Raw genomic sequence first — 25,530 nt, forward strand, 5'->3', positions numbered from 1 at the left:
TACAAGTGGGAAGGGGTGGAGTAAAATACCCCCAGGAGGGCAGGATCTGGTGATGGCATCCCAAGCTGTGAGCAGAGGTGTTTGGTGGCAAGAGCCACCAGTGGATGGGAAGGAGCCCCTTTAGGTACAGCAGCAGGAAGGAGGTGAAGGCTGGAATTGGGCAGTGGATGCCCGGCTGTGCAGGACCCCTGTAAATTAATTTGTGGACACAACAAAAGGGCAGAGATGCCTCAGGTGATGAGTTGTCCTGTGCCAGACTGACATCCCATGGCAAAGTGTCCTGGTGGGCTTCCAGGAATGCTGCCCCTGCTGTCACCATGGCATGGGGACGTGGCCAGGAATCTTGTGCTGTTACTGAAGACACTGGGAGAGTCGGGAAGCGCTGCTGAGATCCGACTCCCTTTCAGGTGGGTCAGAGGGGTGGTGAGGCTCTGTGGGGGGAGCTGGCTGCTGGCTTGCTCTCACCCTCCAGCTCCAGTTGTGTGTCCAGTGAGTCAATGATTTCCCAGGCTCCGGAGCAGCTGGATGTGGGGGGGTCTTTGCTGTTGCCCTGATACCACAGTCCAAAACTGCAGAGAGAACAGATAAGAGCTGTGGGGGAGAAAAGCCTTCCTGGGAAGCAGCTGGATCCCAACCTCCCTCTGCATTTGGTGGTGGCAGCAGGGGACAGCCTGGCTGTGAGTCCTTGGGAGCCTGTGGCAGCTCAGGGGCAGCACCAAGGCTTCTTCTGCCCCTGCCCAGGGCAAGGCAGATTCCCCCTGAACCAAGAGACCCCTCTGTGGCAGCAATCCTGTCAGCCCCATCCAGAGTAGAACCACCCATCCCAAGAAGCACCAGAGCATGGGTGCAAACTTACAAGCTCCTAATTTTGGATTCTGGAGGCTGAGCATCCACGTAGTCTGTGCCATGAGCTGGGACCCAGGAGCCCTCATCTTCATCACTGTGGCACAAAGGAATGGAGGAAAACCCCACACTGAGTCACAGGCTCACCACAAGTGAGTGCCAGAGCCACCCCGGAGCTCCTTCCTGAACTGACCAGTGTGCCCAACAGAGCCAGGGGCACACAGACCAGAGGTGTCCCCCCAAATCAGTGTGGGCTGCAACCTGCCACAGTGCCACAGCCAGCTGCAGTGATGCTCATGTCCCAGACACAGCCCTGTTTCATGGCAAACCCAATCCCAGATGCATGATCTCAAGCCACAATGCCTTTCAAAAGCCCAGCAGTTGACCAGCAGATGGTGTGTCCCTGGTTGCCACAGCAGTTAAGTCTTTAGGCACCTCACCCTGCGTAGCAAGCGCACAGTTCTCCAGGGAACCGCGTGACAATTGGCAACCCTGTCCCCCTCACTCAAAGAGGTTGACTGCCTGGCAGGAAGGCAGGTGACATCCAGGCCTTCCAGGGGAGCAGGGTGACATGAGGTGTGACCATAGGGGAGCACTCACAGGGCAGCAGACAGGACCCAACACCCTCAAATCTCTGCCAGCTGCCAGCAGAGACCCCAACACAAGCAAGCAGCAGGTTGCAGCAGCACAGAAGATCTCAGACCCTTCCAACCTTTATTAAATCCCCTAAAGCCAGTGAGCTCCAGCTCTCCCCATGCCATACAGCAGCTTTAGCACAAGCTTTGCCCCCAGCAGACATGCAGAGCCAGGGCTGGTGCAAGTAGGGTACTCCCCTCCCCACGGTGAGAAGTCTGTTGGAGCCCACGGAAAGTCCTGCAGAGCCTCCAGGGAAGATCTCTACTGTCATCTTCAAAAGCTCTCCCCTGGAAAGCCTCCAATCATATGTGCAGGGACCAGCCTGCTTTGTCCACCGGTTCTGGCACCATCCCCTCCCCTTTGCCACATCCATGCAGGGACAAGCAGCATCTGGCCAGGCTGTGTGTGTGTGACTGGTGACAGGGACATGTAAATGGCAGCAGAGAAAAGTCTAGCCCTTGTGGCACTCCCAGGGCTAAACCAGAGCAAGACATGCACTGCAAACAAGAAACCTTTGATGTCTGGAAGGAGGCAGGGAGGAGGCAGCTCTTGAGCAGGGGAGTTCCCTTCCAGGGTGTCACACCACATGGGAACATGGAGCTGTCACTGCAGGCTCCTCCCCTCCTTCCTGGTGAGCAGGACTCACCTGCTTTCTGACTCCTCCACCGTTCCCAGCATTTTGGCTCTGATTTTTTTTCTCTGTCTTTTGACAGTCGACTTCATCGCATCCAAGAAGAAGCTGGGAACTCTCTCCTCATTCAGCAGCTCCCTGGCATAAAAAAAATCAGCCATCTGGTAAACCAAGAGCCTGGTAAAGAAATTTGCCTTGAGTGGGAGCAGGCTCAGATGGGCCATGAGGGGCTGCAGGGACCCAGCTGGCTGCCCCATGCCACTGCGGCAGGACTCACCGCTGGTAATAGGCCAGCTCCTCCTGAACCAAGAACAGGTTGGTCTTGAGCTCATTCCGCTCCTGTAGGATCTGCTGCAGCTCCTCCTTGGAGAAGCAGCAGTCAGCAGGACTCCTGCCCATGCCCATCTCCTGGTGCTGTGGCTCCTCCATGGGTTCTGGAGCTCCTTCCTGGGGGATGGAGAGTCAGCAGGCAAGCAGAGACCCCAGGGTCCCCACACAAAGGCAGAGATGGAAAAGTCCCAGGAATGAGTCTGCTAGTTTGGAGCTGCTGCAGGTGGCTGCCCAGGCAGCAGCAGCCACCCATCACCACTTGTGGCAAACCTTCCTCATCCTCTGAGTCCTGAGCACACCAGGAGGCCCTTGCAGGAATGGGAAGGTCAGATCACTGTTAAGCGATGCCCTGTGGCAGAAGAGCTGTGGACTCAGACTCACCAGGCTGGGCTTTAGCTTCTGGGCCTCAGAGGTGGTCCTGCTTCTCCTGCTCTCTTCTCTCTGGCTTTGCAGCAGTGCAGCCTCCAGGTCTGTTTTCTTCTCCAGGGCACTCTTGAGCTGAGCCTGCACCACGGCCACCTTGTGACGCAGCTCTTCGTTCATGGCCATGAAGCGGTGTAGTTGCTCCTGCAGCTGGAGGGCAGAGGGCAGCAGAGTGAGGCCTGGCATCAACTCCGGGACCCCACCCAGGGGCATCAGTACCATGGGAAAAACATCTGCCCCAGCAGGCTCGCCAGCCACCGCGACAGCCCCAGGGCCATGACATGAAAGCAGGTCCTCAGGCCCTTCTCACACCACACCCCTGAGCTCCCACATCCTCACCGCCTCAGTGTCTCGGCTCTTGCAGACAATCTCATGGGCTTGGGCACGAAGTTCATCTCTCTGCTTGTCCACCACCTCCTTCAGCCGCAGCATCACCTCCCGCTCCTTCCGCACCGTGCTATCTGAGCCCGGACATAATGGGGACAGGAGTGAGTGGCCCCGGGGTCCAAGGACTCCTATAACATTATGGAGTTCCTCGATGCTTCTGCAAAGCATCATTCTACCATCTTCCCTGGTAGATAGCACACTCTTCCTGGTAGGAAGAGTGGGAAGAAGGGACTTGAAAGCTTTAGGCTGTGACTGATGCATCCTGGTGCTGGAAATGGCAGCTCACACTCTATGTCTGCCCCCACCACCCTCCTGGGGGGTTGGGGGTACTTGGGGAGTTTGGGGTCTCTGTGGCTTGCAGAACAAGTTAATGCTCACACTCCCTAGTAAGACAGGTCTCCAGGGCTGCGGAGCACGGAGAACAGGTTCAGAAACACACCCAGCCTGCCCACCTCTATGGGAACACCTCATGATGGCAGGGGGCCCCAAACCTGCCATGACACCCACCTTCCTGGGACTGGCTCTCAGCAAGCTGGCCCAGGAGCTGCCGGTTCTGCTCCTCCAGGCGGGTCAGGCGGCTGTGCAGAGCTCGCTCCCGGCGCTCGGCCTCCCACAGCCTCTGCTCCGGGTCCTGGCGGACAGACAAACGGGTCAGGGGACAGCTGGGCCACATCTGTCCCAGGGGATGGGGACAGGCAGGTCAGAGCCACCCCAGGAGGAACAGGGACAGCCTGGTCACTGCTGTCCCCACGGGGACTCCTGTGAGGACAAGTGCAGCTCAGTGCCCCCCAAAGAGACCCCCGAAGGCGGCTTGGCCGAGCACCCCACCCCGCTCACCTCCGCGTCCTGCCGCCCGGCCGCCGGTGCCACCGCCTCCCCCTCGGTCCCCGCCGGTGCCACCAGCGCCTCCAGCAGCTCCAGCAGCCGCACGACGGGTGGCACCAGACCGGCCACGGCCTCAGGCCCGAAGCGGCCAGAGAGACGGCGCAGCTCGGCCCCCAGCGCCCCGGCCATGCGGTAAATGTGTGTGGGGGCCAGGCGGCCCGGGGGGGTCCGCCAGAGCGGCTCCGCTCCCCGCCGCAGCGGCTCCGCCATCGCCTGCCGCCGGCCCCTCACACGCTCCGCCCGGTCCCGGTCCCGTCCCTCCCCGTCCGGGCCCGCCCCGAGGCGGGATCTCACCGGCAGCGCTCCCGGTTCGTAAAAAAATTTATTGAGCAAGTGTAAAGTTGAACAACAACCCGAGATAGGGGGGTGGGGTACGCGGGGAGCAGGAACAGCGGGACACACAAACACACGCTGTTGAATATCAACAGTACTAAGGAAGGGCGTGAGGGGGTGGAACTGGGGGGGGGGGGGGGGGGAAGAGCTGGAGGGGGGAAAAGGGGCTGGAGGGGGGGAGAGGGGCAAGTCTAGGCGTAGAGGTCCTCCCGGTCGGCAGAGTAGACCTCTCCCTCCTGGAGCAGGGCGAAGTTGAGGAAGTGCGAAGGGCGATGGACCTCGTGGTAAAACTCCTTGGGGTTGGCGAGCTGCAGTTCATACTTCATGTTGGGGTCATGGCGAACACCTGGAAGAGAGAGTCTGTCACCCACCTGAAAGCTCCCCCTGCCAGTGCTGCTCATCAGGAGCCTGAAACCAAGCCCTCCACCCTCACAAGATGTTTTTTAAGCAGACCATGCCAGAAGAGAAAGTTTTACATCCACAAAACCTCCCCCTTTGCATTTCTCCCCTGAGAGATTCACAGAGCAATGCCCCCACGTTGTGGGGGCACATGTCCTCCTGTGCTAAGTTCAGTGTTTTGTCTCTTCATCTCCTGCAGCTAGCTGTGGTTGACCATACCAGGACCTCCTGTTACTGCCCAGCTTTTCTCTTGCATTTTCCATTGTCTTCTGTTCTGCCTGGCAGGGATTAATTATTCAGTGGCACTAGACCAGACACTGCCATCCAGAAAGACAAGACGTCTCTTTCTCCCCTCTGTCAGACTTTGCTCTCCTGCCACTGAAAGATCAGTGAGAACAACACCCCAGGGCTGGTGCCATGGAAAGGTCAGACTATAACACTCCAAGGAACACGGAGCTTCAGAAAGTGTAAATAATGCTTCCCTGAGGAGCTTTCCCTTCTCCCTAAGCTCTTCCCCATGCCTCTCCTCCTCGCCCTTTCCCGGGACAGCTCACCCATGAAGTTGTAGTTCCAGGACCCTTGTGCTGGGACCATGAAGAAGCCAAGGAAACGATCTGACAGGAGCATCTGCACCCTCTCATAATGGGATGGCAGGTAGCCCTTGGGGTTGTTCCCTTTGTCTGTGTTCTGCCTGCCCCACTCGTAGCCACTGGGGGTCAGTTTGTAGGCTGTCAGCGTGCAGGAGCCGGGTGTGAAACTGGAAGAGAGCAGACAGGGCAGGTCAGACTCATCTAGATTGGGGAAGGGAAACCAGAAAGGACCCAACACTGCCCTTCTGCCATATTTTTAGTTAAGAGACTTCAATGTATTCCCAGGAGCTGCACTCAGGCAGAAGTCTCACTGCCTCTCACCTGCAGGTGATGATGATGGTCTTTTCCCCATCCCAGGAGGGGTTGTCAGCCATGACTTTGGCATGGGTGGTGACATCCTGGGGTGAGAGCTGAGGGGACTCATTTGGTTGGGTGTGAATCCACCCCAGGGGTTCCATTTCCTGACAACAAGAGTGACATTTTAGAAAAAAATGAAAGACCTTTAAAAAAAGACCACTTCAAGTGTCGCACAAGATGCACACCAAAGGCTTCTCTTTCACTGGATCCTAGATCAGGCTGGCTTCAGACCAAAAGCAGCTGCTCCACTACCTCATGTCCCTGGTACTAGAGAGTTACCTTCCACGCACACCAGGAGCAGAAGCTCAACTCACCTTGAGATATTCATGCTGTGGCAGCTGCCCTGGAAGATGGACAGTCTGGTGTGTTCCCCACTGGGGCACCATTACAATGCACCGGATCTCCTTCACCTGGGGGTTATCAGGAGGGCTCACTCCATACAGGTAACCTGCAATCTAGGAAGAAAAATACACACCTTAGGGACTCAAATGGCATCCTGGTAACCACTTAAGAGTGGGTGGGCCTTGCCTTTCTGATGGCAAGTATCTCTCAGCTGGCAGGTTCTCACTAGAGAACATCCTAGTTTTGACCAGGCATGAGGTCTCCTCCAAGTGTGGCCACAAGGAGCCATCAGGACTCCGCAGAGTACAACAGCAGCAAGCTCCCAGCCCTTCACCACAAGGTCCTGACTGCCCAGGCCTGGTGTCTGTCCCAGCAGCATGGGCTACAACAGTAACACACTCACCTGGGCCCGAAGATCGGAGATGCAGATGAATTTCTTCAACACGTTCTTGGGAAGAATGTAGGTATAACCAGTTTCCTTTATATCATCTGATGAAACATAGATGTGGTTCGTTCGCAGGTGGAGGTTGGCAGCAGAAATTGCTCTGTGAAGGAGATGATTATTAGTGGATGCACAGATCCCCTCCTGAGCACTTTGACCTTTTCCTTGCACCCACAGCTCAGCCTGCCTCCCTACCTGACTCGCCACTCAGTCTTGGAGGAGAAGGTCTGAGTTTCATAGTTGCTGGTTGTAGAGGTGATGATTTCATCCCCGTGCTTGTTAACCGTGCGGGTCTGTGTGGCTGTCAGCTGGGACTGCTCCTTGGTTTGCTTCTCAATTTCTGCAATCTGCTGTCGCTGCTGGGAGGGGGCAGAGATCTCCATGCCCAGGATAATGTCACGGATCTCTGACTGGGTCAGGGATGCGACGTTCACACTGAAAGAGGAAAGCCACCCAAGTCAGGCATTTCAAAGAACACTCTGGACTCTCCCCACCAAGAAGATGGGGCAGAAGCTCAGAACATAACACCTGGGGCACTAATTAAAATAAAACCACAACTTTTCAGACAAGAGGAGGGACCAAATCACATGATAAAAAAGCTTTGGCACATACATTTTTATCTGCCATGCTAGAAAGCAATTAATAATAACCAGTTTTCCTACAAAGCTGACAATTCATTGCCAAAGACCCTCAAAAGTCTTCTACTCCCCACAAGGAGCACAGTGGCCACACAGTCTTTAGAGCAGGAGGGAAAGGCTGACAGGATTACTGCAGCTGCACAGTGGCTTACTTGTTCTTCTTGCCATAGTCAGCAAGGATGAGGTCCTTCAGCTGCACCTCCACCTTGATCCACTCCTCATCTGTCAGGGTTGGCCAGATGTGGTGAGGCTCTGTTATGGTTGTCTTGTCTGGTTTCAGAATAACTTTGGCTCGATCGTTGTTCACGTGTAGTGCCCGGAGAATCAGAATCAGACGAGAGAATGCCTTGGAGGAGGAAAAACAGAGAAACAAAAACAATGCAGCAAGTCAGAGAGAAGGAAATCAAATATATAAGGACAGCAGACCTCTGTTTGGGTACACTGACATTGCATGGGAGGTGCCCATATAATCAATCTGAAGGAAAATGCAGGCAGACTCAGTGCCAAATGCTCCAGAGAGCAACAAATCATGAGGGAACCCTGCAGCCTTGACTTCTGCTTTGTTCATCAGTAGCAGAGCAGGATGCAGACCAGGCATTGTCTGCAATGTGCTCACCGTGTAGGAAGAGATGGTTTTCAGCCAGTCATCATAGAGATTGAAGAGAACCATCTGAGGTTCAGTGGCCTTCAGGATGAGATCACCAAACTTCTCCACTTTCAGACAGGCCTGGAAGGGCAGCTGCAGCTCTGAGCCTTTGATCACAATATTGGGGAAATCCAGCAAGTGCACCTGGAGTTTATCGAGAAGAGGAATTAGCTCACAACTACTGCAGAACATGGGTCCAGGTAAGATCCTTCACAGGGACACAGGACTGTTCTGCAGTCTCCCAAAGATTTTATAATCTGCCCTAAGGGCAATGTCTGTATCCTTACCTCAAGTGGGTCCAACATGCCCTTCCGAGTCACTATGATCTGCTTAGGCTGCTCCTCCACAGGTAGTGACCGAATCAAGGCAGCCACTTCTTCAGCAGTCTTCCACTTGGCCAGCTATAGAAAGACAGCAAACAGGGTTCACAAATGTCTCCAGGCTCACAGCAGTGTCTCCACATCTTTGGGAATTACACAGACTCAAACTAAATTCTAAAAATACAACTGGAATTTATGGCTTGTTCCAGATCAGTGGCAAGGCCCAGCATTTCCTTCTTACTGTTCACGGAGGGAAGTTCCCATTCCTGGAGTTCAGTTACTCCTGACTGCATCAGAAAAAACATCTGGCTACACCACCTCCACCCACTCCCACCTGAGAGTCTTCTCACTGCACTGGATGTACAGCCAAGTGCAGTGGGATTTGCTGTAACAGCAAACACAGCTCTGATTCTCAAGCCCTGCTTAAAGACTTATGCTCTTTACACCTCAGAGACTCAAAAATCTTCCAACATCAATGCCTGCATTCTGCTTTTATAACCCAGGCTAACACTTGCCTGAGCACAGGTTTAGAACTGGAGCTCTAAACTTGTTGAGAAGAAGAAAGTTGAAAAACCTCCTATTTTCTGCTCCAGTGTGTTCCAATCAGTCAGAGCCCACTCCCAGCTCATAGCCAGGCCCTACCTGTCCTAGACGCTTCTGCCCTGCCCACACAGACGTATGGATGATCTTCAGGAAGAGCTGCCCAGTCCTCGGATTGAAGATGAAAATGGCTCCATTGATGGGTTTTGTGGTCAAATTCCCTTCAAAAGTCTGAGAAAACAAGTGACAAGCACGGTGAGATGAACATAGCCTATCTGTACCTTTACACAAAGCCAACAGGAACTGTCTGGGAAATGTAAGAGCTGCTCTGTGCACACTGCCAACATTTAGGTCCATGCTGAGTCTCAGTTCTCCATCATGCAACCCCCACAACCAACCCAAGCACAGGACAGTTACACTCCCTGTCCCTGCTCCCTGCAGGTACAGCTCTGCCCTCACCTTGTGAATGGTGACTCTGTAGACATTGGTGTCATCCACAAACCAGATGATCTGGTTGGAGAAGAGCTCTCCATAGTTCTGGGAGGAAAGGTAGGGCTCAGTGGGCTCAGAGGAGTACAGCTGCAACCCCTTGCGGATTCGTTCTCTCAACACATAAAGGGCAGGATTTGCTTTCATAATTTTGGCCATAGCCTGCTGGATCAGAGGTTTGCTCCCAGGGAACCAGTTCCCATAAGCACTGAAGAAGAAAACAAACACAAGACCTCATTGTTGCCATCAGCTTTGGGATGAAGAGACAACAGCCATGCACAAGGCTTTCCATGCAGCACCCAGACACTTTCCTGCTTGCTGACTGCTACTGGATGGTTTCTCTTGTGGTATCTTTGAGAGCTTTTCCCTACACCTCCTCTCAACAAGAAGCCACAGCTCACATCTGCTGCACTCCCAAAGAAGCTGCATCTTCTCTAACAAGCACACTGGAGCAAAGTGCTCCTAGTTTTCCACTGAAAAATAGTTGTCCCCACTTGCAGGGGGTCTTGAAACAAGTCCTTGTCCTTCAGCTTAAAGGAGGGTGTGACAGAAATCTTCTAAATAAACAAGTGATTAGTGAGCTGGGGGAACAGAACCATTACTATTGAATGAGCAGACATGGGGCAACCTGTAAGGACTGCCTAGATGCTTTATCCTATTCACTGCATCCCCCTGGCTTCTGCCTCCTCCCCTGGAATAAAATGCAGCTTGGAGACGCACCAGGACACAGCCATGACCCACCAATTCCAGTTAAAATACAGAAGGTACAGATCTCACCTGTGCAAGTTATAAGCCAGGTCAATAGCAATGAGGACACCCGTGGGAGATGGGTAAATACTCATATTGTCTGTAGTGTAGTCCAGGAACTTGGCTCTGGCGTAGCGCTCGATGTCATGGGAATCGTAATCCCCCCAGCGCAGCTGGATGTCGATCCAGTACTTCTGAGTGGTGGTGCTGTCCATCACATCTCTGGGGAGAAAGCAAGCCAGGATAACTTAATCTCACACAAAATTCTCCTTCAGTTGCTGCATGGCTTTGACAGGGAGTTACTGCCACCAAGCATGAACACTGAAGCCAGCAGGTGGCTGCATAACGTCCTGAAAAGGGACTGAATTCTCTCTTCATACAGCAGCTGAATGCAGAAACTGTTAAGAGAAACCTGCAGCCTATGGGGTTCAGCTGCAGGTTTCAATAAAGCAGCACAGTCACTCAGCTGTGTGGCCATGAGGGTCACATCTTCCCCATAGAATGTGTAGTGAGGATTCAGTGGAACTGAACATAGAATGGGTGCAGATGGTGCCCAGTTTGCTCTGTATTCTGGTCCCAGGACTGCACAGCTTTGTAGGGGTTCCAGAAGAACCCTTCAGAGCTCCTAAGCTCTGGCTCAGGGGAAAGAGCAACCAGAGGAGGTAACAGCAGGAAAGACAATCTTCATGTATTGCAGGAAGAAGGTGCAGCAATAATGTACCCAAATGAGCCCTGTGCTTTGCCAGGAATGACTGCTCAGGATGACAGCTCTGGTCTGCAGCAAGATCAAGGAAAACGGAAACACTCACTTGGAATCTGCGAGCAATGATGGACGTGACACGTTCCACTTATAGGAAGCAAAAAGAAGGATATCTGCACATGAGGAATTCATCTTGTATGACTTCCTGGGATGAATTGTCTCTTTCTGCACAGTCTCAATCTCCAGAGCATCCAGCTCTTGATCAAACACCTGAGGAAAAGGCAAAGTTGAGCTGAGTTCAAGCAAGCTAACTGACGAATCTATCGCTCAACACACAGCTAAAACAGGCAACCCAGAAAAACCGCTTTTCTTCCCTGTCGAACTGCTGGAGAAGGAATAGCCCTGCTAAAATCCCTGGGCCAATCTCTGTTGCTAGCAGGGGGCTGTTAGAAAACAAGGAGCATGAACATATCCCATAGAAACAAACTGAGTGAACACCCTGCTCACCTGACACAAATCCATGACAATGCTCTCATGGATCTTTTGCCACAAGTGAGCTCGGAAGATCTGAATGAGAGAAATCTTCAGCGTGGGGATCTTGCCATGCATAAAGATGCCTGTCAGATCTAACTGCACCTGAAACCCAACATATACCTGCAAAGGAAAAGCAGCTGTGAGAATATGCAACAGCACAAATGATGAAGTTTAGAAACCAGAACAGCTATGGTTAAGGAGATTTAGTTCATCTGGAAGAGATGTTCTGGAAGAATTAAGTTAAATCAATTAAGTTAAAACCAATTAGTAGAAATTTTTACAGGCACTAACTCCAGGTACTTACGTTGGCTCTGTTAATGGTAGGAGACCACCACAGGGTGAATCTTCTGTTTGGAATTTGGTTCAAACCCGATCTCTGGGCATTTGTAAGCTTCTTCCACTTCATGGACTCCTCAAAGCCACTGGCCTTCTCCCTAGAAAGGGCAGACAATCAATTCGTAAGATGTTCCTCATCTCTGCTGTCTGCTGTGGACCACACAGCAGGAGGAAGGGAACACACACACATGAAGCAGGGAAGATTGCCTCATGCACTGAAACTTCAATGGATTTGCATGCTGAAGTTCAGCTCTAGCCCAAACCCAGGAGCCCTCCCAACTGAACCATACAGTGTGCTCAAGCAATGACTGAAAAACAGAGAAAGCTCAACAGAACCAGCACAGCTCGAGCCAAGGGCTCCTCTTGGTGCAAGACAAGGTGCACATCAAAGTTTCTCTTACCAGAAGAGACCCTCCCATGTGGGGAAGTAAGTGCCCTTGAAGAGAGTGTGCTCCAGGATCCCTTCCACTCCACCAAGTGCCTGGATCATATCTGTGCGGTAGTTGTTCAGGTTCCAGAGTTTGCCATCGTGGCGCTGATGTGTCCACCAGAATGGATTCTGTTTCAGGACCTGGAGGCAACAGCACATCAGTGAGCAGCTTTGTATTCAGATTATTTAACCTGGATGCACTAATTGGAGGAACCAAGGTGATGATGATGTCAGCTAGCAAGTAAAAAGCCTCATGCCCTCAGTCCTGGAGGACACAGCTCATTTATAACCTGAGTACAGTACTTACTACTGCACAAATCAGAGTGGGAATGTTTAAAAAAAACTAAAATGTTTTTATCTTTTAGGGACTGGCCTTCTACAAGAGCTACCATTAGCTGCTCTAATAAATACATTTTTCCACTGTTATTAAAACTTAAGATTTTGGAATGTTTGTTTTGGAATCTTTTCCCCTGCCAACCCCGATCTCTTAACTGATTTCTTAATACTCAGCTGGGCTGAGGCTGGTGTTCCTCAGGACACTGCAATCTACATAAATGCTCCAAAACTGACAAGCTACAGATTCTGGACCATTTGGTTCTCAACAGCCTCCACTTGTCCCAATACACGGCTCCAAGTTCTTTCAGCACCACAACCAAGGCAGTGCAGCTGCAACAATGAAAGGTGCAAGGACATTGTCTGGTACAGATATCTTAACTTCACACTCAGCCAGAGAAATCCCCAGTCAATACCTGATACTGTTTGAAGTCAGTCCTGACTCTCCACCCTTTATCATAAGCTAAGGTATGTCGATCCTTCTGGAAAAGGGTGTTAATACGAGGGATTCCCCTGTCCCATGAGTCCTCCAGATCCTCCAGTGTCAGGCGCCTGAAGAAAAAAAAAAATCCCCACACTTCGTTACCTCTGAGTTGTACAGCAATGTGTAAATGAGTATTTCAGGTGATGGGATCACAGACACAATACAGACTGTGGGACTTTGGGAGATATTCTCAAATCCCAAGCACCCAGAGGCTCAAAGTGACTACAGCCCTCATGCTGATGTCAAACAGCTACAAGAAAAACCCTGCCCTTGTAAGTGAGCAGTATTGACTGCAAATGGGTCTGATATCAGCTTTTCTTGGCACCACCTGCCACATCAACTCCCCTAACAGTGCCAGGAGTGCACTTTCTGCTTGCAGAACCCACACCTCCTCCAGCAGTAATACAGCAGCTCTGCAGGCAGACTGTAGCATGTACCACGGGGCCAGAGAAGTCTCCGGAACTCTGAGACTGTGCAGGCCTCCACACCACTGCCTCTCCTCACAGACAGATCTCACAGCACACAGATACACACCTGTTCTGGGCTATAGCCTCTTGTCGCTTCAGGGCATACTCTGCCCACACTCTCTGAGAGTCAATGAATTCACTTTCCCATGGCTGGATGTAACGATACAAATTTGGGATGAGCTGATCCTCCTCATGACTCATTCCTGAGCGGAAGTGAGTGATACCAACATCTGTCTGCTTGGACCACCTGCAGCAAAGGGGCACAAGAGTGAAGCAGGAGCAACAGGACTTCACAGGTCACGCTGCCATGACCTACTGGAAAAGCAACATATCTCTGTAACACAGCATGGTTTAAGCATTCCCACATATTTTCATGGGAAAAAAGCATCTAACAGAACACTAGCCCCATGCTGGCATTAGAGCAGCACAACTAACCTCAGGTCAGACTGTGGGATGAGAACGTGGCCCATGGAGAGCATGCCCAGGCCCCCCAGCTCTTTAGGGGTGTAAAATACCACTGGTGGAAAACGGCTGGGCATTTTGGAATTCAGACCAATTTTGATTCGAGTCTGGATTTTATTCTCACACTTCACCAGCAAATCAAGCAGCTCCTGAGTATTTACAACAGCTTCCCGGAAGTATGTCATCAAGCCAATCAGAGCTGTATTCCATTTATTGACAATCTAGAAAAGAAAGCAAAGGATCAGTTCTCAATCCATTCCCTGAGCACCTGCAGAAAGGTCTGTTGCACACCTTTCTCCCACCTTACCTTAGTGAAGGTTGTGGATCCAGATGCCATGAGGATCTGCCTCACTCTGTTGTGAAACCTCTGCATAGACTCATCATCCACACGTAGGAAGCACTGAGCTGTACGCTCCTTGGTGACCTACAAGAGCACAAGGACAAGAGTTGACTCTTGGGAGCTCTCTCCCCAGTACACATGGCAATGCAAGCTCTTACCATCAGGCATTAAGGAACCATGGGGAGAGAAGAACAATATCTCTGAAGTTTCAGGTCCCAGCCAAGTACTTTCCATCCCTCTCAGGAAGGAAAGTCCATACCCAGTTGATTTTAACTCTCCCTGCTAGTGGTCCCAGATACACAGCTGGCCAACACGTGCTGCTCTCAACCCCAGCAGGTGTAAGCCCTGCTCTGACACCAGGTATGGGCCAAGCATGGAGTGCTCTGTCCACCCCTCAACCTACCTCATTCTGCAGGTTCCAAACTCCATCCTTGTGAGTGAACTCCTCATAGCTGGTGCGGCACTTGGGCAAGATGCGGCACTCAAACCCACACATGTTGAACAGCAAATTGGGGTTGTCTTTGCTGTACACTGACACGAAGCTGTTCTCCCACTGCACCGTGGTGACTGACCGAGGCAAACGGTTCTTGATATCCCAGAACACAGCACGACCACTGAGAAACAAGACATGCACAGTGACAGGCTGTTACCAAAGGAAAACTGAGGCTAGGCAAGTTCTCAGTGCTTTTCTTAGTACTACAGTCTCCCACAGGCATCACTGTCAGAATTATAGCACAGACTCCTCGTCCCTTTTTACTTTTCTTCCTGAGCACCAGCCTAACAATCTTCAACAGTTATTTATTACAATTAATTTTTCCCACTCTCCCTGTTTTTTTCCCAGGCTACACACTTACAGGTTCACATCATGCTTCATGAGGCGCATCCGAGCATCCCGGGGCCAGCACTTTTTGTTGTTGTAGCCTACAATGTTCTCATTGTTGGGATCTGGATGCTCTGTCAGGTACCGTTGAATCAAGTCTCTTGCCTCGTCTGCTGTAAACCTGGAAACACAAAGAGGAGGATCTGGAGTTACATCACCAGCTTCTCAGAACACCTGCGTGCCCAGAGAGGTAAGGACCTGCTTAAGGACAGCTGTTTGCACAGCATGTGTGAAGGTAACAATTCAACTTCTGCATCCTCTCACTGAAAGGGGCTTCAGTTTCATTAGCACAGAGCAACCCATGACTGTTTTGTGTTCTCTTTCTCTACATGTCAGACATTTATGCCCCTTTCCTAGGAAGCCAGAAAAGGCTTATTATACCAGTGGAAAACCTGCAATTGAATGTGTGACATTGTTGCTTTTCTAGTGGTCTAAGTGAGCCAATTGAGAAAACAAGAAGAGGCACCGGGACTCTCAGTTGTTCTGGCAAATCTGTCAATTCAAATATTCCTGATCTTTCTTAGCAAAGGGAACAAAAGTCTGGAGTAGATGCCTATTAATTCCCACTTCTGCAGCATCTGCTTCAAGATGCCAAAACACACGTTCAACCTTGGAAAGCAGAGGTCTCACCTGAAGAAGATGTGGATGCGGTCAATGTATCTGCAGAAGAGGCGGATGGGATGGGCCACCTCAGTGGCGATGTCTTGGAAGCTGAGGAAGTCATTTGGCATCTGGGGAGGCCCAGCCATTTCACTGGCACGGTGCAGACCCAGCACCAGCAGGTCCATCACAAGCCCGTAATACTGAACAATGAAGGAAGCAAACTGCAGCCCACGAATAATCCCATAGGAGTTGGTGTGATTCATGTCCTGAGGAAACAAGGGGGAATTGTGAGAACTTGACTACAAAGCATGGAAGATCTCTGACTGGAGCAGTTGCTCTTTAGCAGGACCCAGAAGTGTTTTCTTATTCCCTCATCGCTTCTTTCTTTGGCAAGTCTTGGACTCTCCTCCCCTGTGGGTCCAAAACTTGTCCACTTCACAGTCCCCACATGTTCCCTTTCCTGACAACAATCATCACACCTTGTAGTTGATCACCACGTTGTTCTTGGCTGTCATGTAGTCAGCAATGTTGTGGTCAACAATAAGACGCAAGAGCCTGTTCAGCAAGGTCAGGTCAATCTTCTCATACATCTTCTCAAATCGAGATTCCAGCATCACATTGCATTCACCTTCACTTGTTTCCCAAACATCCTGCAGATTATTAATGCCTGAGGAGAAAAATAAAGTTTGTAATGTTACCTGACACATCACAGCACAGAAGCACCCTTCTGGGCACAGGATATCAGTGTATTTCCTGTAGTGTCTGATTTTTCAGCCTCTGGTCCTTCCAAGTCTATCCAGAAATTGGAACAGAAACATGTAACCAACTACAAATACTACAGAACTTCTCCTCCTACAGTACATGCATACATTAACCTACAATCTACAGATTTTTAATCTAAGAACTATTGACTTCAAATTGCAAATATGAAAACTTGGCTCCCAACAGGGATTTGTAGGAAGAAAGCTCCTGAGAAAACTCATTTTTGCACAGAATACAAGACCCCACTAACCTTGACACCACTTGTACACCAAGAGTGGAGGAGGTTCAGTGTCAGCAGGTTTGATCCACGGCGGGAAAAGTCGCCGCTTGTCAGCCTCATACCACAAGTACTGATCCAGATAAGCATCTGTGATTTTCTCCAAGGGCTCAACATCATACACAGGAACTAAGTGGCTGTAGAGATCCATGAACTCAATACCCACCTAAAAAAAGAAAGAAACAAAACTGAGGTTTACAGCTGACAGCCATTTAGTGCCATTTAGCTCCTGAATGCAGTGTAACTTTTGGCGTGGTCTGGCTTTCACCAGAAATCTCACCTCCTTGAAGGCTCTCTGAGTCAAAAGGTGTCGTTTGATTCTGGACAGAGCTTCATGAGGATTATCATAAGCCTGTTCGATCAAGCCCAGCTCCTCTCTCTGTGACTGATTCAGGCGAGATTTGACACTGACAGTGAGAAACAACATCTCAGGCAACCAAGCAGCAACAAATTAAAGGCCACTGCATTCAAATGATGACAGATGCTGTCTGACCAAGCAGATCAACACCTTTAACTCTTCATATACCCAAGCTTAGAAGCAAGGAATCATTTCTGCCCCAAGCGGCAGAGTCCATGAAGAACCCCCTGTCAGCCTTGTCAGTACAACCTACAGCCTCTACCAGTCCATCAGGGTGAACGTTAGAACATAATTCAAGGAATAACAGATGAAAAAACAGCTTTGGAAGCCTTCCCTGGGGCAGACGCCTGCAGAACACAACCACTTCCTGATGCTTACCTGTAAGCTTCCTTCAGCCTCTCCAGGGCTAATATGAGCAACTTGGTGTCATGTTTGTAGGAAAGCGGGGGGAAGGGAATGGGTGAAAACCTCCTGCTTTCCAGCCAGTGCACTGTGGTTGTGTACACAGCGACAGCCTCTTCCGCAGTGATGTAAGGCCCATCCTGCAGAACCACAGCACCAGCATTAGTCAGTGAAAGCTTCCTTACGAAAACATCACCAATTTGGGCAACCTCAGGCAGGACAGAAGTACCTTCAAATAATTATGCTGCCGTTCCTGCTCAGCTTTTAGGTACAGCCTGGTCAGACGGCCCAGATTCTTCTTACAGACAGTTTTGTCCACAGTGGCACCCCGACGGATCCTCTCCCTGTTGTAGTGAGCTGTATTTGTCCACCAGTCAGCTTTTGCCTTCACATACCTCAGGATCATGTTCTCAATAGGTGTTGGCAGCCCCGGCACCTGAGGAGGGACAGTTACTTGAGGAAAGCAGGAGTAGGAATCTTCACAAGAGCAGTTCAACCTGGGAGATGTTAGAGCTGAACCAAAAGGCCAAGTAAAAGCCTTACCTTCCAGGGGATATTGGCCTTCCAGCACCGCCAGGCCTCACTCAGATGCTGCAGGATGGTTCTGGCTTTGTTTTGTTTGATTCCTTCTGGCATCATGTCCAGAATGTCGTGCATCACAGCTGCCCTCAGCTCCAGGTCAAAGTGAGACTCCACACGCTGCTTTGTGACAGTCTTTGCTACACCCTTGGAGTGACGGCCTGGAAAAAGCCAAGTGTACTTGAGCAGGTTTGATATTATTGGGCAGTACTCATCTTCTTCTAATATGGGAGCTCACAAAGATATAGGATTTCTAGTGGGAGGTGTTCCTGTCCACACAGGGGAGTTAGAACCAGATGATTTTAAGGTCCCTTCCAACCCAAACCATTCTTTGATATTATGTCTGAAACTGCCACAACACTGATAAGTTTGGACCCCACAGTGCTATGGAGCATGAATACAGACCACCACTTGGAACACAAAACTGGAGTTCAAGCTGACAAGTAAACAATATTAATCTTCACCCCACACTCCTCCCACATCCAAGATGTACACAGCGTGCTGACCTTCAAACTGCCTGGCCAGCAGATTCCCCAGCCAGCGTTCCAGCAGTGGTGTGATGCCCCTCATGAAGAACAGCCATACTCTCCAGCCTGGAGCCCAGAAGCCACAGCCAGGACCTTTGCCTACTGGTCCCTGGAAGAAGAAATACACAGTAAGAACAGGTCACTCACTGACACTCCAGAATCGCTCCCTTGCTCTTCAGCTTATGTGGGGTCACCATCACATGAAAAGGTGGAACTTACTGTGTTAAACCTGTAGTAGATGAGATGTTTCAGGTCCTTGCACATACGAATCTGCCTCATCAGTTTGTACTTGTATCGGTACATTCCTGTCAGCTGCCCCACATGGGCAAAGATGTACTGCAAGCCATCTGCCAGCTGGAACACCAGGAGCACAGTCAGAGGGGTCAACAAACACTACATACATTGGCCCCAAGAAGCCAGGCTTAGCTCACAGCCAGGAGCAGAATTTACAAGGCCATACAAAGCTCCCACCACTGACTCATAGAATGATTGATTCTTATAGATGAGGGTAAAAGCAGGATTTCATGCAGTGCTGTGTGCTTTCATTGTTCCTGCTCTTCTTCCTAACACTGCAACATTCACTCATGTTGTGCATCCTCCATAATTCCATCCAGATAGCCAGAGAACAACAGGATGTTAGGGGTTGGAAGGCACCTCTGGAGATCATCCAGTGCAGCCTCCCTGCTAGGACAGGTTCACCTAGAGTAGGTTGCACAGAATGGTGTCTCGGAGGGTTTTTAAATGTGTCCAGAGATGGTGGCTCCACCACCTCTCTGGGAAGCCTGTTCCAGTGCTCTGCTATCCTCAAAGTAAAGATGTTCCTCCTCATGGTTAGATGGAACTTCCTATTGCTATTGCTATTGCTATTCCTATTCTCTTCTCCTCTCACTTCCTCTCCCCGTCTTTAAAAAAAAATAATAAAGCCAAATAAGCCCACCTGAAAGGCATCCACATTTCCCAGTCTGTACTGCACATGACTGTCCACCACCAGCTTAGTCAGCCGCAGAACCTCCCGGCACAGATGGAAAGCGTTCCCAAAACGGGATTTTTTCCTTTCCTGGAAGAGACAAAAATCCAAGACTGATGTAACAACATTATGTAAGAGTGAAACAGCACCAATTTGGTCAGTCTGAATGTCAAACAAACAGCTGAGGCACTGTGGCCTGTCCTACCACACCAGCAATTTAAGCATCTTCAGGTAAACTTGAGTAAAACAGCACATGGACCAATACCTTAGTGGTGAGGGTCTTCACAGGCTTCAGATTGAAGTTGTAATCCAAGTGCAGGTAGTTCAGGTTCTTTCTGTGGATCAGCAGGTTCAGCATGTTGTAGCCCTGGCGACACACCTGCAGGCCAACTTCCACCCAGTCCAGCTTCGTGGACTGGAAAAACTTGGTGGCCTTGAAGGAGCGGAAGAGGTACCTGGAAAAAGCAGAGGCTACGGGTCAGCTGAATCCCTGCTACAGCTCCCCACGGAACAGAACCCCACATACCTCTTCTTCTGGGCCTTGGGGGGTCTGTGCTTGAGTGCATTCAGAACGTAGTATTTCAGTAACTTCTGGTAGGAGACTCGCACTTTCACTGGCTGTCCTGCTGGGCAGTGCTCACGATACCTAAGGACAAGCCATCTTTCAGTATTTCAGGTAAGTTCAGAATCTTTAGAGAAGAACACATCTCCAGAAATTCTCCTAAAATCTCTAGAAACCAGACACCACAGAATCTCTATTTTATTTTCCCCGGAACAAGATAATGAACACCCCTTCCCCTCGGGTAACAACTCACCAGTTCTTCACCAGTGGGATATCAAGAGCTCTGCGTGTCCTCCCAGACCTCAGGTTGAAGGGCCGTGGGGCCCAGAGCAGGGCAATGCCATTGGCTGTGTTATCTGTGTAGAGTGGGGTATCCTTCAGGAAAGGTTCCACAAACTCTGGCAACTCAAACTCTTCATCATCATCAGGCAATGGTTCCTGACTCTGAAAGGCAGAAACACCACAGACCATCTGTTCCCTGGCTGCTTTGCCTCAGTTTTCATTGTTAATCAAGTAAAAAACAATTCCTTGCTTGCTGTAGACGTGGGGTAGTGCTGTGTTAAGAGAAGAAAAAAGCACTCTACAGAACTCTGGCTTCTAGATGCTCAGCTGGGTGTTATGGAGATAACTCAAGGCAGATGTCAGCTCCATGAATACAACAAGGACAATGAAAAAGATAAATTTATCAGAAGACTCCAAAGTAACAGTTAATTATGCATTGGACTTTACCCCATAGAGACAAAAGACAGATTGGTGCAACTGCATAACTAGAGGATTACAAATGACACCTGTGGTTTCATTTTGTGAAAAGGTTATTGCTTTCCCCAGAAATACCTATTTGTGTTTGCCACCATCAGAAGCAAGGTTAGAAACAAGCTGCTAAAGCCCCACCACCTCCACACTTAGGGTTTCTCACAGGCTTCCTTGGACAGGGACTCACCTTGACAGAATGTCTGTGTGAAATGGGGTTGATCAGAGGATCAAAGTAAAAAGCTGGGAGATCAGGATCTTCTGTTTTAATGAAGACAACGTTTGGAGTATGATACCTGCAACACAAAATCTGTTTTAGAGCAGCCTGGTAGCCTTCCTCTCCTCCCCCTGCTCGAGGCTCCTGCACTTACCAGGTCAGGTGGACATGGTGTGGAAGGTTGTTGTACAGGTATGGGAAGGCAATTTTATACTCTGTCCTGATGGGCTGCCTGATGATAATTTTGTTGATGTCATTGAATTCATTCCAATCTTCATCCCTCAAATGAGACAAAAATAAATTGTCAGCCGAGCATTCAGGGGGGCAGCAAAGCAAACAATTTTCACTGAAGACACAATATTCACAGTTCTTCAGCCTTCTCTTCACACTAACAACAATTCAGTGTCCAAAACAGCAAGTACATCCCAAAAAGTGCTACAATGAGCTGACACCCACAAAAAGCTGACACAAGGCCAGACACTTAGTAACACATTAACCTTCCTAGCCCTTTTCCAAGATAACCATTTATCCTTCCCCCTAAACCAAACACTTACTGAAGATTGATGTCTCGAACAAGAGGCTCAAATTTGGGACCTCCAGGAATAGCCATGTTCAGTGCCTTGGAGGTGAAGAATGCCTTCAGGTCAAACAAATAGAAATAGTTGTCATCCACAAGGTCAGTGAGCAGCTGGTTGGCCAGTCTGTACAGTGTGGACATCATTGGGAGAGTGAACTGCCAGCGCTGGTACGTGGAACCATTTACATACCTGCAAAGAAACAAAACTCTTGTTACACAGCCAGGAGACAACTGGGCTTTTAGCAAAGGACCAGAAATAACAAAATACCTCTTATTGACCACTGTTTGCAGAAAATACTAAGGACAGCTAGCACATGGGTTACTCTAAATGGAAAAAAAGGCTGTGGGAATGATGAAGACCACTACAGGACACATCTGCCTGGAAAATACTGACTGCTCTGCTTCCTCTTCTCCTCCATATCCAAACTGACACACATCTAACGTCCTATTCAAGAGCCTTTAGCATGTATGTTCACTCTCAGTAAATATAAATCCAAATTCAAAACAGATAATCCATGTTTGGGTTTTTTTGTCTACAACATCAGTTTTAGCAGTGAATTATGCAGCAGTTCTCCTGGACAGAGGGGCCTTGTTTGCCCTGGCTGGATGCTGATGGCAAAGGAATAGCTTTACATCAGTCAGGCTGTCCCTCCAGTCCTTGTTGGAAAAGTTTTTCTCTTCCCATCAACACCTAACATAGCTCAGTATTACACCACCAAATGTTATAATTTCTGTAGAGCATAACAGTGGGTTTTTCCTCTCCCAAAGAGGCACATACTTCCTGTTGTCTTTCAGTGGCTGGTGATCATAGAACCAATCCAGCACAGGGGCATCTTCCTCTGGATCCAGCTCGAGCTGAATCGCTTCCAGGGGCTCCACATCCAGGATGTTATCAGCATAATCCAGAGGGGGCTCTTCATCATCAAACGGGGGGAATCTCATCCTCTTGAAGTGACGCCTGTCCCTCTTCTCTCGCCTCATCATAATCCACATCGACCTGGCAGAAACCCAGAGACCATTAAACATCATTTTTAATTGGGGATGGGGACAGGAAGACGTGTGCTGACAAGCTGCCACCACAGGGTGCAGGCAGAAGGGACTTACCCCCACTGAGCAATGTACACGGGCTCGATCACCCAGGGGATCTCATTGACAAAAGAGATGGCACCTGTGATGTGGTACAGGACAGGAACATCTCTGATTTGCTCCCAGGGCATGGGCATGTTCTCCAAGAGCTTCAGGACAGCGTGAGGCATGTACTTCAGAGCACTAAAAACACAAATCAAGGGAAATCAAGAGTTGGAAAGGGGCTCAAGCTGTCCACCTGTCCTGAGCCAAACTACCCCTATACCTCTCACTCCTGAAAACTGCTCATCAAAGGTGTCCATTCCTGTGGCAAACCCACAAACTTCCTTATTCTATCCTCATGCTCCATCCATCACACTACCAAAATGTTTTCTATTGGTTCAGCTTATGAGATTGTTGTGCATAGAGAAACAGACAAACAAGAAAAACTTCAAATCAATGTCTGGAGTTGTTGTGGGTAACAGTAAGTACAGTGCAGTAGATCCTGAGCCGTATGAAGTAGCTCTTTGAACCCAAACTGCAAAGCAGCACTCATGGAGCTCCATAAGTATGCAAAACAACATATGCTGACTACTTCACACCCTCCCCCATCTTCTTCTCAGGAAACGTGCTGCATTTTTCATATAAATGCCAACCAAGAACTTCCTTTGCTCACTCTCTTCTGCTCTGCCACCCGACCTAGCACAACTGATTCTCTCATCCTCCTCAAGTCACTGTGCTGCTTTCTGCACACGGGAAGCTCTTTGGAGTAGGAGCTCTGCCTTTAACTATCAACGAGGAGCTTTGGAAAGGCCACTGGAGGGCTCAGCCCGGGTGTCCCGTAGCGGGGGGAGCTCCCTTACCCCAGGTAGACGCGCTTGTCGTGTCGGAACTTCCTGTTGGTCATATCGCCGTGGTCGCGGATGATCTTTCGGACGTGCTCGGGGGGCATGTCCTCTTTCTGGGCATCCACGAAGCCGAATTTCCTTTTCTCCGCATAGCGCTTGGCCTGCAGCTGCTGCCATTTGCGGGCTGCGGGGACACAGAGGCGGCGGGGTCAGGCCCAGCCCCGATCGGCTGGATGGAGGGTGAAGGGGGCCAACCCTACCCACCTTTCTCCTGCAGCTTCTCCTCAGACATGTAGTCGGGCAGCGGCGCCAGAGGGGTGGGCACCGGAGCGCAGCCGCCGCGGTACGGGAAAACGGCGGCCATGGCGACGGACCTGCGGGGGTACAGAGGGGCTCATAACGGGGACAGAACCGCTCCCGGCCGCTTCCCCGGCATCCTCCCCGCCCGCACCCGGTCCCCATCGCCCCCCGCCCGCTCTCACCGCCTGGCGGGACCCCCCGAGTTTCCCCACCACAATGGCGGCCCAACGCCGTCCCTCCGCGCCTCAGAGACCCGGATGTAGGCGGGACCGAAGGCTGGAGGTCTGTCCAATCAGCTTTCGGATTGCTCGACAGACAGCACCCGCAGCCTATCCGAACGCGGAGAAGAGGAAAGAGGCGGAGGAGATACGGCAGGTGTGCCTGGAGTGCCGTTCCGCTGGCACGCCCGACCTCCGGTCCCGCCCCCGGCTGCTTCCGATTGGAGGAGAGCCGCGGTGGTGTCAGCTGATTGGACAGCGCCGGGCGGGGAGGGACTCCGGGGGGGTTCTGTGGGGCCAGGGGCGCTCCGGGGTGGGGGTGCCGGTGCGGGGCCCTTTCATGGTGCTCTGTGGGATGGGAGGAACCCCCTGGATCAGCGCCTGAGGCTGCGCTGTCCTCTCAGTGGGGACAGAGGCCCCCGAGGGTACCCCCCGTGGCCTGTGCTTCCCCCACAGCCTCAGCAGGGTGGAGGATGCTGCACGCCAAGCTCTCGGGGTGCAGCCACCCCCTCCCTGCGCTGTCCCCGTGGCCTTTAATGCCGCCTCCCATGGTGCCCCCTTCCTGCACCCGCCCAGCGTCACAGCCGCCCTTTGCGGCACTCCGTGTGCCCCCAGAACTCTGAAAATCGAGGCCCGGAGGCTCAACACATGTCCACTGGCCACCCTCTTGCCATGGGGATTAGGTAAAGCAGGGGCTCTCTGTGATACCGGTAAGGGCTAAAAAAATGCCCTGTGTCAGTATGCTTCCAGCTATATTCTTCTGCAGCTTGAATCCCTTGAAACACGGGTGGAACACTGTGTGCCCCGATGGCCGTGAAGATTTGAGGCAGCGAGCAACCAAAACTCCACAAAATGCTTCCAACAGCACTTGGCAAGAGCACCACCAGGGGCAGAGTCCTGAAGTGAACTCTGCCTTGGAATGAGAAGGGGGCACCTAACCAAAAGACCACCCTCAACCCCCATGAATGTGAAGTTTTTTGTTATGTAATGTTAGCATTATGCAAATGTAGTAGATAGGAGGGATTTCATGTGATGCATGAGGCCACGTACACCAGTGATGTAACTTCAAATATGGGAAGTTTTGTGAGAAACAGCACACTTGATTTGGGAGATATTCCTCCAGTGGGGGATTCTGTGCCAAATCAAATAAAATGATGACTCCTCCCTAAATGTAGTCTCTGTGTTTCAGGAGCTAACTTAAACCAGGAATACCTGGGGGGGCCTCGGAGGGAGAAGGGGTTGGCTCACATCTGATGAGAGGCTCCAAACCCAGGCTTCCCGGGCACTCAGCCCCTCATGCCTGAGGTACAAAACGTCCATGTGATAGCAGGAATGTGGTAACACAATCCAGGCCTTGAGAACAGTCCCTGGCGTGGGCAGAGGCTGGGGAACAGCCTTGCTGAACAGAGCCTGTGCTGAGGGCAGGGATCAGCAAAGCAGCTCCTGGAAAACTGACTGTAAACAGAGCAAAACCAAAGGGAAAGCTCTGGCTGGGAACTGGAGGTACCCAAGCACCACTTGAGGTGGCAAACCCAAACACACAGTAGGTACCTCCAGCACCTGCAAGCTTCCTG

At 50.8% G+C, this 25,530-nt stretch overlaps 2 protein-coding genes across 4 annotated transcripts; both read right to left on the minus strand.

Moving 5' to 3' along the window:
- Positions 1-156: 156 nt before the first annotated feature.
- Positions 157-4,350, minus strand: RILP (Rab interacting lysosomal protein). Of its 2 annotated transcripts, XM_071765639.1 has the most exons (8): positions 4,088-4,350; positions 3,758-3,881; positions 3,203-3,324; positions 2,822-3,013; positions 2,388-2,557; positions 2,126-2,248; positions 857-940; positions 157-569 (listed from the first exon to the last, which is right to left on the minus strand). In XM_071765639.1, exons 1-8 carry the CDS (start codon positions 4,343-4,345, stop codon positions 413-415), a joined length of 1,230 nt encoding a protein of 409 aa, XP_071621740.1. In that variant the 5' UTR covers positions 4,346-4,350; the 3' UTR covers positions 157-412. The 2 variants fall into 2 exon arrangements, with proteins under 2 accessions (XP_071621740.1, XP_071621741.1); XM_071765640.1 differs by lacking the exon at positions 857-940.
- Positions 4,351-4,438: 88 nt separating this feature from the next.
- PRPF8 (pre-mRNA processing factor 8) lies at positions 4,439-24,026 on the minus strand. Of its 2 annotated transcripts, none has more exons than XM_071765594.1 (43): positions 23,921-24,026; positions 23,703-23,812; positions 23,454-23,622; positions 22,630-22,794; positions 22,304-22,522; positions 21,503-21,715; positions 21,103-21,228; positions 20,922-21,027; positions 20,235-20,425; positions 19,946-20,065; positions 19,685-19,874; positions 19,390-19,509; positions 18,672-18,806; positions 18,432-18,561; positions 17,890-18,086; positions 17,576-17,782; positions 17,323-17,486; positions 16,867-16,993; positions 16,560-16,752; positions 16,027-16,214; positions 15,575-15,813; positions 14,919-15,065; positions 14,468-14,678; positions 14,032-14,148; positions 13,698-13,945; positions 13,330-13,509; positions 12,728-12,863; positions 11,950-12,119; positions 11,517-11,646; positions 11,186-11,332; positions 10,788-10,948; positions 10,009-10,200; positions 9,202-9,439; positions 8,845-8,973; positions 8,170-8,283; positions 7,853-8,026; positions 7,389-7,582; positions 6,794-7,033; positions 6,560-6,701; positions 6,129-6,269; positions 5,779-5,918; positions 5,422-5,624; positions 4,439-4,814 (listed from the first exon to the last, which is right to left on the minus strand). In XM_071765594.1, the coding sequence occupies exons 2-43, from the start codon at positions 23,800-23,802 to the stop codon at positions 4,660-4,662; spliced, it is 7,008 nt and encodes a 2,335-aa protein (XP_071621695.1). In that variant the 5' UTR covers positions 23,803-23,812; positions 23,921-24,026; the 3' UTR covers positions 4,439-4,659. The 2 variants fall into 2 exon arrangements, with proteins under 2 accessions (XP_071621695.1, XP_071621696.1); XM_071765595.1 differs by having other exon boundaries at positions 23,951-23,970.
- Between the last annotated feature and the right edge of the window lie 1,504 nt (positions 24,027-25,530).

Source organism: Heliangelus exortis, chromosome 21 (genome assembly GCF_036169615.1).
Source record: "Heliangelus exortis chromosome 21, bHelExo1.hap1, whole genome shotgun sequence".
Classification (NCBI taxonomy): domain Eukaryota; kingdom Metazoa; phylum Chordata; class Aves; order Apodiformes; family Trochilidae; genus Heliangelus; species Heliangelus exortis.

Excerpts from the sequence above, each read along its gene's own strand:
- RILP (XM_071765639.1), bottom strand. The coding sequence starts at position 4,345 with ATGGCGGAGCCGCTGCGGCGGGGAGCGGAGCCGCTCTGGCGGACCCCC. Across the intron at positions 3,882-4,087 it reads CCGGGCGGCAGGACGCGGAG|GACCCGGAGCAGAGGCTGTG; the intron begins GTGAGCGGGGTG and ends TCTGTCCGCCAG. Across the intron at positions 941-2,125 it reads GTGGAGGAGTCAGAAAGCAG|TGATGAAGATGAGGGCTCCT; the intron begins GTGAGTCCTGCT and ends TTTGTGCCACAG.
- PRPF8 (XM_071765594.1), bottom strand. The coding sequence starts at position 23,802 with ATGGCCGCCGTTTTCCCGTACCGCGGCGGCTGCGCTCCGGTGCCCACC. Across the intron at positions 18,562-18,671 it reads TCTACTACAGGTTTAACACA|GGACCAGTAGGCAAAGGTCC; the intron begins GTAAGTTCCACC and ends TTCTTCTTCCAG. Across the intron at positions 13,946-14,031 it reads GATCCACAACCTTCACTAAG|ATTGTCAATAAATGGAATAC; the intron begins GTAAGGTGGGAG and ends TTTCTTTTCTAG.